The 15,970-nt window shown below is 44.5% G+C and overlaps 1 protein-coding gene across 2 annotated transcripts; it reads right to left on the reverse strand.

Moving 5' to 3' along the window:
- Positions 1-269: 269 nt before the first annotated feature.
- AKTIP (AKT interacting protein) lies at positions 270-14,780 on the reverse strand. Of its 2 annotated transcripts, XM_051805897.1 has the most exons (10): positions 14,668-14,780; positions 10,397-10,512; positions 8,927-9,132; positions 7,265-7,329; positions 7,078-7,178; positions 5,686-5,774; positions 5,514-5,612; positions 5,208-5,315; positions 3,835-3,895; positions 270-1,192 (listed from the first exon to the last, which is right to left on the reverse strand). In XM_051805897.1, the coding sequence occupies exons 2-10, from the start codon at positions 10,436-10,438 to the stop codon at positions 1,082-1,084; spliced, it is 882 nt and encodes a 293-aa protein (XP_051661857.1). In that variant the 5' UTR covers positions 10,439-10,512; positions 14,668-14,780; the 3' UTR covers positions 270-1,081. The 2 variants fall into 2 exon arrangements, with proteins under 2 accessions (XP_051661857.1, XP_051661856.1); XM_051805896.1 differs by lacking the exon at positions 14,668-14,780 and having other exon boundaries at positions 270-1,189.
- Between the last annotated feature and the right edge of the window lie 1,190 nt (positions 14,781-15,970).

Below are 15,970 nucleotides of genomic sequence, written 5' to 3' on the forward strand. Positions count from 1 at the left end.
CTGCCGGTTTTGAGAGGACAATCCTGTTAGGCAAGAAGGCAGCAACACACCAGGCTGTGGCATTAGGAAGACTCATGTGAAAAGCAAAAGCTTCTGAGTTCACACAGGCTTTAGAGAGGTTTTCCTGTATGTGGAACACGAGTCTGTTCAGTACAGAACTGCTCCTGGTAGCCATTAACATCCCAAACAAGTACAGCTGTATCCAAGTGCTTCCACTCTGGTTCCAGTCTTTGCTAAATGTCAACAATACACACCAATAGGGACAAAGCTACAGCACAGTTCCTTTTTATTTTAAGATGTCACTATTAACACACATTAGTCAAGCTATCCTAAGAAATCTCCTGGACACCCAGGGAATCTAAAACCCTCTAAGATTTTATTAGCTCAAGAGACCACCATTAAAAGCTTTGATTTTAGTGTTTATGTACTAGAAGTCTAACAAGCCTGACATTCTGCTCTGCCCCGGTCAGACTAATGTGTGCTTTAGTGACAAGAATCATTTACAAGTCAATAATACATCATGTCATCCCCAGCTTTACTTCTGGAAAGTGCTAAATGGAGTCAATGAACCGTCTATTTACAATTTCAAATCCTAACATATTTACAATAGAAACCAAAAGTATTTAAAACCATTAAATATAGTGTTTAACTCTGCTATATTAGTTTACATGAACACAGCTTAACTCTGGCATCATATTTCCAATACTAATATTTCTGCCAGTAATTTAAGATTCTTTTAAAAAATTGCTATTCCTGGAGGGAAAAAATAAAAGCTTAAAAACCAACCCAAAGCCTCCAGGCATTTCAGAGCCCTGAGGAATTACCCACCCTAGACAGTCTCCAGGTAGAAGTACTGCAGTGTTCAAGAGAGACTTCCAAACTCCAGGCAAGCCTTTAAAACCTAATGCATATGTAAAACATTAAGAGTCAGTAATCCACTGAACAGGTTTACTGGAGTCACTGCTACCATTCGGTTTTTACTAATCCATAGTCAAGAAGGAAACTGCTGCTTTGCTGTTTCTCCCTCCGTTACATTCCCTCCACCCACAGAAAGTGTTTTGTGCACCAGAGTCCAGGAAAGTTAAGTGGGCATCGTCTTCTCTTCTTTGCTGAAGGGCTGCACTGAGCCAGGCTTTACCCAGGACAGGCCAGAAACGTGCATGCTTTTGCAGTGCTGATCTTCTGTCTTCTTCTGGGGAGAACAAAGTTAAAGTTACAATTGTTAGACACCAAAACCCTCTCAAGTTCCTCTCCATCCATTTTACCTTTGGCAAATACAGGCATAAGAGAGGCTTGCACCATTTCCTCTCCTCAAAGGAGGCCAGTAAGATGGCTATTGGTTTAATTTCTAGGGATGTGTGTGGCACCTGCAGAACCACCCTGACAATACAGGGGTTTTAATGACTTGGCTCCTGTACTGCTGCCCTACCCTACCCTAAAGTCTAAGAGACAACCAAGTTGCTTGGAGGTCCCAGCCCAGCACCACTGCCCTGCTCTTCTCCAGATTTCTGGGTTCTACAGAAAGAAGAGTCAATCCAAACTCAACCATTCCTGTCCCTAACCTGACACTGTACCTGTACATACCTGGTGGTGCTGGGTGTGCTGTGGAAGGAACCTCCACCCCACCAGCAGTTGGGAACACAAATTAATGTGGTAAAGCAGCAACTGGAGCCTTTGCTAAACCTGGGAGTTTATGCTTTCCAAGAATGGTCCTTCTCTTCCCTGAGCATTTATCATGGTTAAATGCTTGAACAGTAACTATTACCCATCAAATGTTTGTTGTTGTGCAACAAACAAACATTTTACTGATTATTGCAACTTAAAAAAAAAAAGCTTCAAATTGAGGGAGAAAGATGCAACTTGGAGCATCTGTAGATTTAAAGTAGTTTAAGAGATCAGTAGGTTAGATATCTACTCTAGCTGGTTCAAGAAACAGCTTGCAGGGTTTTTTAAAATACCAGGAACTGTATGGCAACTACATCAAACCTGGAATGATGCACTGAGCTCTAAAAAGTGATAATTACATGTGCAGACTTTGTCATACCTTGGAAAGCCTTTTGCTTGACAAAGTAAATTAAGTCAGCAAGAAAACATAACCTGCACTTCTGCCCCTCCCCATGCTTTGTGCAAAAAGGTGACACTGTGTGACAGAACTGCCACAACACGTTGGACAACAGCAGACAAGAGGGATGGATCAGTTAAGCCTGAGCCTGGCAGTGGCACCTGCCTTTCCCACAGGAACCACACCCAGCAAAAGCCACGTGCTCAGCAGGGAACTGGGACATCACAGCCCTTCCTGGGACACAGCTCTAGAGTGGCTCAGCTGTTTCCCAAGGCACAGGAATTACAGGGTAATCAAAAAAGGCTGTAGGAGAATTCAGGAACTTTTTACAGGGAATGTTCTCAGCTACACTAACATTTTGGAACAAATCCCTAAGGCACAGAAGTTGGACCATTCCTGCTATCAACAAACAACTCCAGTGACTAAGTACCATGCATGCAATAGTTATTAAAGGTGTCAGTTTTCACCTAAAAAGAAGTTAACATGCACCCTCCAAGGAAAAAGGACAAAAGAAAAGTCATTGTTTGCAATCAGCCTCTGAGAGATCATCCTACCCCTTCCATTTCAAGGGCCTTGACCCATTCTTTCTCTTCAGGTCTTTGATTTAAAGGATAAGAAAGAAAGAGTAGAGAATGAAGGAGAAAAAAAGAAGTGTCAAAAGTATTTCTTAAGTTTCATAAGAACATCAAGAAGTCATAATCTGATCAAAATATTTTCCTGTGTGTTCTAGTGTTCTGATGTGATTCTGGCAGTTGGGAGCATTGCCATACTGAGCTTACAGGGAGTTTATTATATTAAGATAAATTTAAAAATCTCACCCATGCCAGAAGACACATAAGGTGAGTTAAAGGTTGCAATGATGAAGACTGAAGTCTGGATTGACAAAAAAACCCTAAAATTAATTTTTAATTGCAAAACAACCAGCAAACCGCACCATGGCTTCAGCCAAAGTCAGTAACTAAGGCATTCAGAGGGCATTTCCTCGCCAGTCCAGCTGAGACAGCAGCCACCATTTCAGAATCCCTACCAGTGGATTGACTTGTCAGGCCATTCAGTGCAGACTCAGAATTGCTGTGGGCCAGCTCTTATCACAGAATCAAAGAAGTGATTACAAAAACAGAACAAAAAACCCCACAAAGAGCCCTCATCTCAAAACCAAAGGTGTTTCTCAGGTGAAAGCTCTATGAGTCAATACATTCTTCCTCTGTCAGTAAGAGCACTTTGTGATGGAAGGGACTCAGAACCCTCGGTGAGCTGATGTCTTATCAGAAACCAGCAGCGTTAGAGATGGGAGTGAGGGACTGTGCCTGTGTGGTTTCAGAAACTTTGCAATGAGAAGAAATTGCTGAGGCTTTGATTCAGTAAGGAAAGATCTCTCAACAGAAGAAAGCCAAGAAGCTAGAGACTGTCAGGTTATGCAGAAGTGCTAACAAATATGACAAGTGCAGGACAAGCTAACAGGCAGGCAGCAAACCTCTTCTTTCCCCTTCTTCCCCCCTTCCATCCATAAAAAAAAAAAATATCTGCCAAGTGTGCCAATAGTTGTACTAACAAAGCTTTCTATCTGGCTAAGTGATTAATTGCTTAACCCACTGAAGTTAGAACACTGACATAACTGCTTCATTAGGAGACAAAAATCGGTTCCAGCATGCCTGCTGAGCCAAAAGAGGGGTGGAATAAGGTCTGTCTAGTACACAGAGAGACAGAGAACCTTTCTTCCCACATCAGGCAGTAAACCCCTCCTAGAGTGAGAATCTGGACTTTGCACATACCTTCTGAGTCAACATCTTCTCTCTAGCTTCATCATGTATAGCTGGATTCCACGGAGAAAAACTATAGAGAAAATACAGTTAACTCTTACTTGGCATATTTGCAAACCACAGCATAGACAGAGCAGAAAGCAGTGATTTTCCCTAGTTCAGTTTGTTGAATTTCAAGTAAACCATGAGTTTTCAGTGTTAAAACATACAGTTAAGAATTAAATTAACATTGTCATGGATCTATTCAACAATATATGTTTAGGTTTACATTTCTGCATCTAATGAGAACTGGCAATTCAGCATGTGCTAATCAAAACATTACTCATATTCACCACGAAGTTGTCTGTTCCATCCCCCAAGCTTTTCAAAGACAGACCAAATCTACAGTCAGATAAACTGAGTTCAGGAAAGCCAAAAAGCAGTACCTATTTCATAGGCATTTCTGCTTGAGGGAGGTAGGTGTTTTGGAGCTTTTTGTTTGTTCTGAGTTTTTTATTAAATCTTAGTTGCTTAGTGAAAGAACAGTAAACACAAGTGTCTGATTACATTTAAGATTCACAGAATCAGAATCACAGAATGACTGGGGTTGGAACAGACCTGTGGAGATCATCAAGTCCAACCTCCCTCACCTAGAACAGGTTGCACAGGATTGTGTCCAGGGAAGTTTTGAATATCTCCAGAGGCAAAGACTCCACAGCCTCTCTGGGCAGCCTGTTCCAGAGCTCTGCCACCCTCACAGTAAAGAGGTTTTTCCTTATATTCAGATGGGAGTTCCTGTGCTTCAGTTTGTGCCTGTCACTCCTTGTTCCATCACTGGGTACCACTGAAAAGAGCCTGGTCTCCTACTTTTGATACTCCCAGATATTTCTAGGCATTCTTTAGGTCCTCTCTCAGACATCTCTTCTGAAGGCTGAACAGTTCCAGCTCCCTAGGCCTTTATAGGAGAGATGTTCCAGTCCCTTAATCATCTTTGTTGCCTCCTCTGGACCTGCTCCAGGAGCTCCATGTCTCTCCTGTCCTGAGGAGCCCAGAGCTGGACACAGCACTCCAGACGTGCCTCACTAGGGCTGAGTAGAGGGGCAGGAGCACCTCCCTTGACCTGCTAGCAATGCTCTTCCTAATGTTCCCAGGATCCCATTGGCCTTCTTGGCCACAGGGGCACAGTGATGGCTCATGGACAGCTTGTTGTCCACTGGGACTTCACTCAGTGTTAAACAGAGGGAAATTAGGGTTGGAATATTCAAAGCATTACTATGAGTGTAAGAAAAACCAGGTCAGTCAGCTTGGCAGAGAAAGGCTGCCATCAGCAACCACACCAAAACTTGCTCTCGAAGCACTAGGACATTAGGGTGAAACATTAGGGTGAATTTGTTGACAGTACTCACATGATTGCATAGGGGTCCTCTATTTTGGGCTGATCAAATAAATGACTACTGCACAGTTTGACACTGTCCACCACTTTACTTTTGAACAACTGAATATCCTTTTCATACCTGAAAGACAGAAGTAAGTAACATTAGACTTTGCCCCAGAAGCACACGCTGACTTGACAAAGCCCCAGCTTGAGTTCTTAATGCAATCAAGTCTGGAGGCAGAGACTATGAGCAGAGAGACAGTGTTACAAACCTTGTTTCTGCAAGTCAGTGCAAAAACCTCCTGAGACCAGGTCTGTACACATGGAAGATACTTACAGCACTGCAGCCTCAGGGTTCAGAGGACTAGTTGTATCAATCTTGTAGAAGACTCTGCGAGCATACATTAACACTTGCCATATGTGATTATGATTTCGCCTAAAAAGAACAAAAACACAATGAAGAAAGGAACAAACTCCCCAGGTTTACACATCAATATGTTACCACTAACCTCCATTTTGCAAATGCTCTTTTTACATCCAGTTCACCAGATAAAGGGTCCACTAGCGGGTGGAAGATGGGCAGATCAAACACCAAGCGCTGCATTAGAAAAAAGCAATTCCTTATGACACCGTCAATCCTAATGCCAACAGCCCTGGGTGAAGGTCAGTCAGAGCTTTCAAATACTAATTCATTGTTACTGTATAAAAAGAAAGCAATGCCAGTGATTTGTACCAGCTGTGAAACTGTAACCCAACACACCTGTGCTACATGTAGGGTCTTGTCCTCTCTCACATGCCATCACCAAATCAGGAAACTAATCTAGTTAACTGCACAGGCACCAGTGCCAACACAGGTAATAATATCAGATAAGATCAGATTAAAGGAGTTTTTCTGGTTTAACTATTTGTGACTGAGAGCTTTTTACATACTTGAGCTACAGTAAATGTTTTTTATCCTGTACATTTTTAATTAAACTGTGCAGTGACACCACAGTGTCTTCAGCCCTGTACAGCTAATTTCCTCCAGCGTTAATACATCCTTCCAAGAGGAAACTTAGGTTCAAGAGGAAGGTTCTAAAGCCCTCTTCTAGCAAAAGAATGACAGCTGGCTGAGAGATGCTAAAGTCAAACCTTTAAAAGAAACTCTTTCTTACTAATTCTGTCCTTTTAAAGATGATAGCTTTACACAAAACTTGATACTGAGCAGACAGACAGCTTCCTGAGACAGCAATTTGTTCTCAGCTACAGCAGTTATGTACACCTCCTCCAAATCTTCCTCTTAAAGAAATTTGGCCAAGAGGGTCAGCTGCTCCGCTCTGGAAAGTCACACTACCACAAAATAACTTTTTTATTTTTTAATTGGTCGAAAAACTTAAAAACTTTTCATTAAAGAGAAAAAGAGAAAGCAGAGATGGAAGGTAACATCATACTACCTATGTCCTCCCTTTGTTTCACTACGTTCTCCTGAAGTTCTTTTAGTTCTTTGTTTCAATGTAACTTAGAAGAGACAAGCAAGAACTCCTACAGCAAGCACAGAGCAGGTGTCTGGATTTTATGTTCCATTATATTGCTCCTCAGAATTTGGATACCTCTAAGTGTTTCAGTGTGAACTTTCTGCTGAGGAAGTAGCAAATCAAGAGTTGAAGTAAAGAACTGGTTGATTACTTAACACTCTACGGCAGCTGAACTCAGGAAGTTCACTCTACACCAGTCTTAGTAATCAGAGTAACACGATTCCTCCACAGATGTTAGCAAATATGGACAAGACATTGCAAGTGAGCCCAGCCAACTGAACAAAATTAGTTCAAGGAAAAGAGAAGCTAATTGGTATATCAGCTTTAACAAAGAGCCACACTTAAACCAGCAGAAAAAAGAAAAACTCAATACACACAACCACTTACCGGGCAGTCTCCATCTGGGTAATTATCAGGAATATAGACAGTGAATTTAAACACACCATCCTGGTAGAGCCCATGTCTTATGAATATTACACCAAACCACACTGCAAGTGAGAAAGTTTGCTTGAGTGAAAGAATTTATAGATACATAAACATAAAAAAAAAAGTTAAAAGTTAAGTTTAAACTTACTTAACGCTGATCGGTACGACGGCTGCACGTACACGCCTGGCAACTTCTGCTTCACCACCAAGGTACTGCAATTAGAGCCAGCACTCAGAGGAGCTCCACAACTACACTGACAGCAGCAAACCCAGAACCACCCACAGCTTAACAGGGGCTTCTTCCACAGACCTACTCTCAATTCCCAAGGGCAGGCTGCTCACTGAAGGAGGTGGCAGAAAACTAGTGAAAACACATTCTTTCCCCCTTCCTTTTCCCACCCCTCCACTGAGTTACTAACAGAAAACACCATCTCTCTTGATAAAATAGAAAAATAGAAATAAATTCTTCACCCAGTACATGCATTTAATGCATGACAGTACGAAATTTTACAACTTTATACTGAGTCCCCAGTTCCAAAGTAAGGAAGAAAAGAAATTCAATTAAATAATCTTGAACATAGATTTGCAGTCAATTGCAGTTATTGCTGAAGTGTGACCAAATTTAACCTCAATTTTAAACAAGTTAGTTATTCAGTTTTACATGACACTATGCTGAAGGTCAAACTGAAATTATACTGACAATGGACAAAACAAAAACCCCAAATTTTTAATTTAATGGGTTTCCCAGTTACTTGGCATATGGCTCCATTAAATTGGATTCTGCATGCTTTCACAAATAAACAACAATCTTAAAGTGAAGTATTAACAGTTCTCTGCTTACAATTTCCACAATATCGGTTATTATTTCCCTAATAATGAATTTGTTAAACTACAGGAGTTTACATTATGGTACCAAAAAAAACATCTTTCTTGAATTAAGAAGTCAGGGTCAGTACCTTGAAAAAGAGATAAATGTCTTGAGAGTTCTCACTTTCAACGTAACGGTTAAATGCAAGAACTGAGACTTAGTGTTGCATAAAGGACTCCAGGGATTTCATTCCAAAAGGCAGTACATACTTGAGAATGCAGTATGTCTAGTACAGAGGAAGTCCCTTCAGCTTTGTAGCACTAACCAGTTATATAACTGGAAAGTTTTGAGGACAAACTGAGATTTTTATGCTCCCACAGAAGTCTACGAATCACTAGACTGGGTCAATGCAACTGCTCCAATAAAGCTATTTAATCACCCCATCTCCTCCCTCACAAGTTTCACTTAAATATCACTAAAAGACAGGAATATATTCTTCCTATCCTCCACTTGATCAGCTGTATCAGGCAGCATTCAAGTGTTCCATGTAACAACTGAAGGAAGCTCCCACATCCTGACTCCATTAGACAGTACCATACATTCATAACCATCTCCCCACTCGCTATCTGCTTGCTCCTATTTCAATACTTGTTTCAAATATTTGGTATTCCTGATCAAAAAGCTGTTAGGATAACTGGTCAGGACACAAAAACTCACAAAGTGTCTACTTCAGGATTGAGAAATGCAATCATTCAGGGAATGACATCTAAAACCACCCCTTAAAATCTTATTTTCTTCTCCCTTTCTGTCTCAAGAGATTGAGACTGCTGCTCCAGAAAAAGAACTTTCCACTACTGAAGTTTTAACACCTCCTTCAAGGACTATGGCAGAGACAGCATGGAAGAACTAGGTCCCTGCAGGTTTCCCCTGCAGGGTTTTTTCCCCCGCTGAAGCACAAGCCCAGTGACCTAAAATAAGACAAAAAAAGAAGTGAAAACCTACAATTCTGCAAGAAGAGAATACTCCAGATAAAAAGGCCCATAAGAAGCATGTGTTCCATTTGTGGACTGGGATGATGCAGCAGGTGAAGCAGGCTTGGTTATTGGCACAGCATTCTTTGGAATAGAAGGCAACTGTTTCTTTGTAGAGGCTCGCAGAGGACTGGTTCGCAGCTCTCCACTCAAAGTTTTCTCTTCAGCATCCGGTCTCTGTTAAATTAAAGGAGAACCACAATATCACAGGCTGTATTTCATAAACATTTAACATACATTAACACAGGTTTAAACCCGACTTTGCTAATTACAAGTTAGTCCACTGAAATGTATCTAGGGTTTTGGTGTTCTATTGCTTGGAGCCGGGGGTGGGTAGATGTCTCTTTGCATTTTGATTTTAAATAGATTTTTATTCAATTAAAGCCAACCTACAAGCACAAAAGTATTCAATGATGGATAGGAAATCTGCAGATTAGGACAAATGCTTAAGGAGGCTTACATTTATTTAGAACCTGAAACCAGACAGTATATAACATCAGCTTAGAAGTCAATCTATTTCTAGCACCCAGTGCATCAAGATAAATCATTTCTACTGACAGGCATCCCAACATTGCAGACTTCAAAGACTCTTTAAAAGTAGTGTAGTGAAACTGAGATGAAAAAAGAAAGTTTCACATATTTCACTTTCTGCTTGTGCTTAAGACATCAACATTCCACTTGGAACTGATCCTATGGCCCACTTCCCTGTGTGAGAATCACCACTTGGCAGTGATATCAAGTTTAAATAGTTTCACTGTAGGGAACCTTTTCATGTCTTTACTGTCTTTCCTTAAAAGAAAAAAAACAAACCACTGCCCACAAACACTGCACCACGTACAGACCCCAAAATCATTCTGTAGACTGCAAGACAAACCTGCAGGCTACAGACTTGTGCTTAGGCTCTGTGTGGTGACTAAAGGAATTATTTAAGCTACAGCGTTTTGAAGCACCTGAGACTTGTACTAGTAACAATACCTATGTCACAAGCATTATCAATAAATTTATATAATTTGCCCTAGGGCTGAACACCTGAGAAGTGATCAGCCCTAGAACTATCCTGCTTTTATTACTGCTACAACCTAAAGCAGCAATAGCACTATGGAGGCACAATTTTGTCAAGGCTCACTGCACATGAAATACCTGGCTAAGCTCTACATAAGACAGTAAACAAATGCCCTAAGAAAAAAAGTGATTCAGCCACTTGAACGAGTTTGTTTCATGTTTCCTACTCAAAGATAAGAAAAGTCAACAAATTCTGGAGTAGACTCTTTCCACAGGCACATTCCAGTTAATGTAGCTCAAAGCTAATTTATACCAGTTAGTGATCACAACCCTCAGGATAAACACACACACTATTTGCAGATCACCTGATGGTTCTTTCCAGAACTGCTGCCACCCCTCACAGCATGACAACACTTCATGGCATCCACTCATTACATACCTTGCGCACAGAACCTGTAGACATGCTCCAGAAAGTGTTCATAACGTGTATTTCAAATAAAGGGTTGAAACTTTTCAGTGTCTTCAGAGTATCCTCAGGCCTTTCTGATTTACACCCTAAAAGTACACAGAATGAATATGCATTTTAACAGATAAACAGGACTCGACATATAAATAGGATCCAGATCTCATTCTGCAGCCAGCATTATATTTCTGTAACTTCAGAAAAAAACGTCATGTAGTTAAGACCAACAATAGCCAAAAGTGCCTAAGCTCTCTCATGTTAGACTCCAGAACAGTAACATGTCTATTTTTGTGTGTGAATCCCTGCCCTCTTTCTGCTACAAACACATTCTACATTCCACATTTGTCTTGCCAACAATTAAAAAAAAAAAAAACCATCTGTTGGCTCAGCAGAGTCAGGAAAGATCCTCTACAGGTGCAAATGTTAAAAAATTATCACCTCACCACATCAGTCCAGCCCCAGACAGCACTACAACCCCGGGGCAAGAGAAAGCCATCAAGTGCTGCCCCTCACATACACTGTTGACTTTGCACATTTCTGAAGTGCCCCAGTTTGAGAAGTTTCCTGACATTCCCAGTGACAGGGATGATCCTCCCATTGAGTTCCATCGTGTATGTGTCATTTTGTTTTCGTCTGCATTGGAACATCACCAGGAATAGACAAAGCCACAGAACACAGAAGTTTTTCTGTAGCTTATTCAATGGTTTCATTACAAGCACTAAGGCTTAGCGTTCCTTAGATCAGCAGTTCAATAACAAGGACTTCAGCAATATTTGGGAGTTTCAGTGTGTCATCTGCTGTCTATGTCCTTGTTTTTCTTGCTTTCCTTTTTTTTTTTTTAAAGTCTTGCTGTTGCTTGTGCAAGAACTTTCATCTACAGCATCTCTTGTCTAGCACAGACTATTCCCTCCAACTATTTTTCCCCCTCCAGTTCTCCTACTTTCCCTCCTCATCCCACCTTCCCATTTTTGATTCCATTAACAAAGATTTTGATGCAATTCACTTTACTCAATTTCTTTAATATGGAGTTGTACAACATTGACCAAGGCAACTAATGGCATGTAAGAGAGACAGAGCCAATGCCACAGGCTTCTACTGTGGTCAACACTACATTTTCCTATAGTAAGCACCTGTTCACCATTGGTTTGATCCGTTTATAAAGAAAAATGTTAATGTTATGACCAAAGTCTTCCTAAAAGTAAAATAAATGCCAATCCTGTTAAAATTTAGAAAAAAAAATATGCAGACGATTTATCAAAAGAAAATCTAGGAATGGCAAATATTTAAAAGAAACATTAATATCTAATCATAGGTAGCCTTCTAGGCTGTGTAGCAGCCAAGCATTCAAAAAATGCAACACCTTTCAGAAAAGTGTTGAAAAAGAATTAATTTCCCCAACCAAAAATCATCTCAGACATTCCAGTACACACGATTCCTCCGGGTATTTTCCTGCTTCAGCAGCCAGAGTCTCACATCATTCTGAGCCACTGAAAACAGAAAGCCAAAGCACGGCTACTGCACTGGCACGCCCTGTGATAGCAGGCAGAAGATGTTTTCACTTTTCCCCATCTCTTGTCTGGAAAGCAGAGTCATGCCAGAGGGCTATGCCACAGGCCTTTGCCATCAAACCCAGCCAGACTAAGACAACAAGACGCTGGACTAGGAAGGTACGAGACATTTCCTCAGGAAACTCCGGCGTAACCAGAGGGTGGAGGAACTGACGCACAAAGAGCACCTGAGTGCCTGGGCTCTGACAAGAGAGAAAAGTGCTGGAAGCTGAGGTACAGGCTGGAAGACAATTAGCTGGAATCTGGAGTGATTATGGGGTTGGAGTGGGATTATTTTCGTTCTCTGTTTGTTTTGGGCTGGTGTTTTTTTACAACCGGGTACTATAAATTGCATTATCCCGGAACCAGAGATGTAAGAACAGGAGTTGAGCAGGACAAAGAATAATGTGTACATAAAAACCAGCCAAATCTATTCCCAGTGAAACAGGGAACTGTTCCAGAAGCTTGGCAACTGGTGCTAGATGGAGTTCAGTTACCGGATCCACCTTATCAAGATGCCTACTAACAGGCTACTAAGGGCAAACAAAAGGTTATTTTAGCTCTAGTTAAACTAAAGAATAACTTCCAGAGGTTCTCATGTACATTCATCTTTTATCCGTTCGCTTGCCAGTAATAAGTCATATATGGTATAGTCCTAAACTTATTGTTAAACTGTTTCCACTCTCATTCACCTATAAAAATACTGTTTATGATGGAGAACTAATAACCTCAGAGGACCAGCTTCCCAGAGAATGGCCTTTCAAAGCCTTTTAAGGTGTTCTAAGAGTTTATTTCTAATCCCAGTCACTCCTTCTAGTTATGCTAAGTGGAAGTAGAGAACAGAAGCCCTAAAGGAAACTTATCCACAACTGCTTATGCTCTCTACTATCTTCACAATTTACTACCCATCATTAATCAAAAAAATGACTAAAACAAGTATGAAAGATAATAAGCCATTAACAGCACATTTAAGTTGGACTGCCTATGTCTGCAGCACACAGAGGAGAGCCAAGTCCCTGTATCATTAATGGAATTTCTAGGCAGTTTAGTCATTTAGCCTTACACAGGGCTCAGTGTCTATCACAAGGCACCCACCATTATGGCACCTTATGGTGTTGTGACTACTGAAGCCACCAGCTTCCCAAAAGAACTCAATACACTCTCCTCATTTATGAGAAGGGAAGAAAAACATTCAAAATCATCCCCCTCTCTCATTTCACACTGTCAACATTCAGAGCACCTCATCCAAGAAGAGGTTTGATAGTGTGCCACTCTGTAGTACATTCTACTAATTTCTCCTATTTTAAGAATAGCAAGTAACAACAACCCTCCTGAGCTGTCCTCCTCCCACGGGCTTTTTACGGCTATCTCCTCCTCTAGTGTTCTCACTCTAGTTCCAACAGCAATTAAAAAAAGGCAGAACACAAACCTGTGAAGAAGCATTACTTCAAATGCTGCTTCTTGGAAAGGCCTTTTAACTTCTATACAGCACCATATTCCTGAGGTCCTTTCACATCAGGACCAAAAGCCACCTGCTGCCAGGCACAAACCCATGTTCACATTCTCCAGGTGCACAATAAACAAGAGCAGTCAGAGCAAGTGTAAACTCCTCTGGTACTTCAACAGCACTCTAAAATACTTCAAAAACCCAAAGTTGTCACTAATGAAAACTTCGAATTTACTTTGCTTTTGCACCTTTTTCTCCTGTACACTAAGTATTCTCATTAAAGATCTCTTACCTACTGTCAGAGTACACGTCATATTTTTCTCCTGTCACCAACAGAGTTATCAGATCAAATGCAACACTAAAGCAATTTGACAAAAAACTTTATCTGCCTGGAACAGAGCACTCTTCTGAAGATTTTCTGGAAACATCAACAAATCAAAGGGAGCCATTCCTACACCTAGGAACAAACTGAGCTACTTCGGCAGAGCACCAGAGAACAATGAGTGTTGGACACATAGTGTTACGTGCCTGCCCAGCAACTGTAGCTGACAGCTTACACTAGAACTTATTTCTCCTCAGCACAGCCACTCCTGATCCTCCCCGGACCCAAGGACCTCTTGCCTAGACCTCAACCTGCCGGACAGCGCGGGAGCCGCAGGTGGCGGAGCACAGGAACACTGACCAGCAGAGCCTGTTCGCCAACTCGTCCTCCGGGGGCGGGTTACACCTTCCACACCAACACCTGCTGCTACGAGGTGCAGCATTCCTTAACACGTTTCTCTAGGAAACTGCAGCCTACGCCAACGGAACCAGACCTGAAGGACACAGGGGGATGTCCGGCCGAGTCTCACGGGGCGGCGGGTGGCAGAGGGAGGGACCTGCCCGCCGGGTCACGGGAGGGCGGCAGCAGCCCTGCCCCCGGCCGGTGCCAGCGCTGTTCCCCGCCGAGGCCGCGGCCGTGCCCTGTGACGGGCGGAGGGTCGGAGGCCGCCGGGCCCGGCCCCGCGGTGTGTCCCCAGGCCAGACCCCGCGGAACACCGTCGTCCGGGCGGGGCCGCGGCTCCCAACGGGCCCAGCGGGGGGCGCGGCCCCTCCCGGACACCGGTACCGGTGTCGCGTCCGCCAGTGCCGCCGCCCCCGAGCCCGGCGGGGCTGCCCGCGCCCCCCCGCCCCGCAGGGACGGTGCCCCCGCGCCCACCGCCGCCGTTCCGCCCTGGAGGGCCGTGCCGGGCGCTGCGGCCCCGCTCACTCACCCGCCGAGGCTCCGCCGCTCCCCCGCGCGGCCCAGGCCCCGCCGCCGCCGCCGCTGCCGCCGTTCCCGCTACCCCCGGCACAGCCCCATTTACCGCCCGCCCCTCGGGCCGCACATCCGGGCCGGCCCCCCCCGCCGCCAATCGCCGCCCGGCGCTCCCGGGCCGGCCCCGCGGGGCGGGCGGCGGGGCCGGGGCCGCCACTCAGCGCTCGGACCGGGCCGTGACGCGGCGGGGCCGCCCCGGGCCCGTCATGGCAGGGGCCGGGCGGGGGCGGGGGCGGCCGCCCCACGGGTCGCGATTGGTCCTCGTGCCTGTCCGTCTCGAGTGGGCGGGCCAATGGCGCCGTGAGAAGCACTTGTCACTCTCCCGGCAGGAAAAAGCGCCGGGGGCGGAGCTCAGAGCAACGGACGGCTCTCACTGGCCGGCGGGCGCACGGGGACGCGCGCGATTGGCCCGAGCCGCCGCTCGTGGGCGGGGCCTGCGGGCCCGTCCGTGCCCGCGCCGGGTCCGAGCGCGGCCCCGCGGGAGCGGCGGGAGCGGGGCCGGGATAACGGGAATGGGCTGGGGCCGGCCGGGGGACGCGCTCCGGCACCGAGCAGCCAGGGGCAGCGGGACAGCGGCCGCCCTGCGATGCGCTGCCGCTCGGTGAATAAATACCGTGCCCAGAGGCAGCGGCACAGCCCCGGTCCAGTTTTGCAGCCAGCGCTGCCTGTGTGCACCGAGAGCTCCGTCCTCCTGCTAGTGGTGACTTCATCAGTCGTGGACTTTTACCACCTTGTTTAGCAGGCTTCTAAAAATTGGCATTTTACAGGACAGCTGGATTTTTTTTTTTTTACAGAATCACAGGATGTGTGAGGTTAGAAGGGACCACAGTGGTCACCTGGTCCAAAATCCCTGCTTTAATAGGGGATTCCTAGAGCACATGGCACAGCATTGTGTCCAGATGGTTCTGGAATATCTCCAATGAGGGAGACTCCACATCCTCTCTGGACAATCTGTTCAATGCTCGGTCACTGCACAGGAAAGTTCTTCCTCGTGCTCAGGTGGAACTTCCTGGGCATCAGTTTTTGCCCGTGGCTTCTTGTCTCATTGCTGGGCACCACCGAGCAGAGCCTGGTCCAGCCCCCTTTCAGATGCTGATAGACATTGATGAGGTCCTGTCTCAGCCGTCTCCTCTCGAGGCTGAACAGACCCAGCTCCCTCAGCCTTTCCTCATAAGAGAGATGTTCCAGTCCCTTCATCATCTTCATAACCCTCCACTGGACTCGCTCCAGGAGCTCCATGTCCAGATGTGCCTCACTAG

This window comes from Manacus candei, unplaced genomic scaffold (genome assembly GCF_025592945.1).
Source record: "Manacus candei isolate 608988 ecotype Guabito, Panama unplaced genomic scaffold, ASM2559294v1 h1tg000065l, whole genome shotgun sequence".
NCBI lineage: Eukaryota > Metazoa > Chordata > Aves > Passeriformes > Pipridae > Manacus > Manacus candei.

Coding starts and splice junctions, on each gene's coding strand:
- AKTIP (XM_051805897.1), bottom strand. CDS start 10,438: ATGAACACTTTCTGGAGCATGTCTACAGGTTCTGTGCGCAAG. Junction 7,330..8,926: donor TATTCTCTTCTTGCAGAATT/GTAGGTTTTCAC, acceptor CTCTAATTGCAG/TACCTTGGTGGTGAAGCAGA. Junction 7,179..7,264: donor GTCGTACCGATCAGCGTTAA/GTAAGTTTAAAC, acceptor TCTCACTTGCAG/TGTGGTTTGGTGTAATATTC.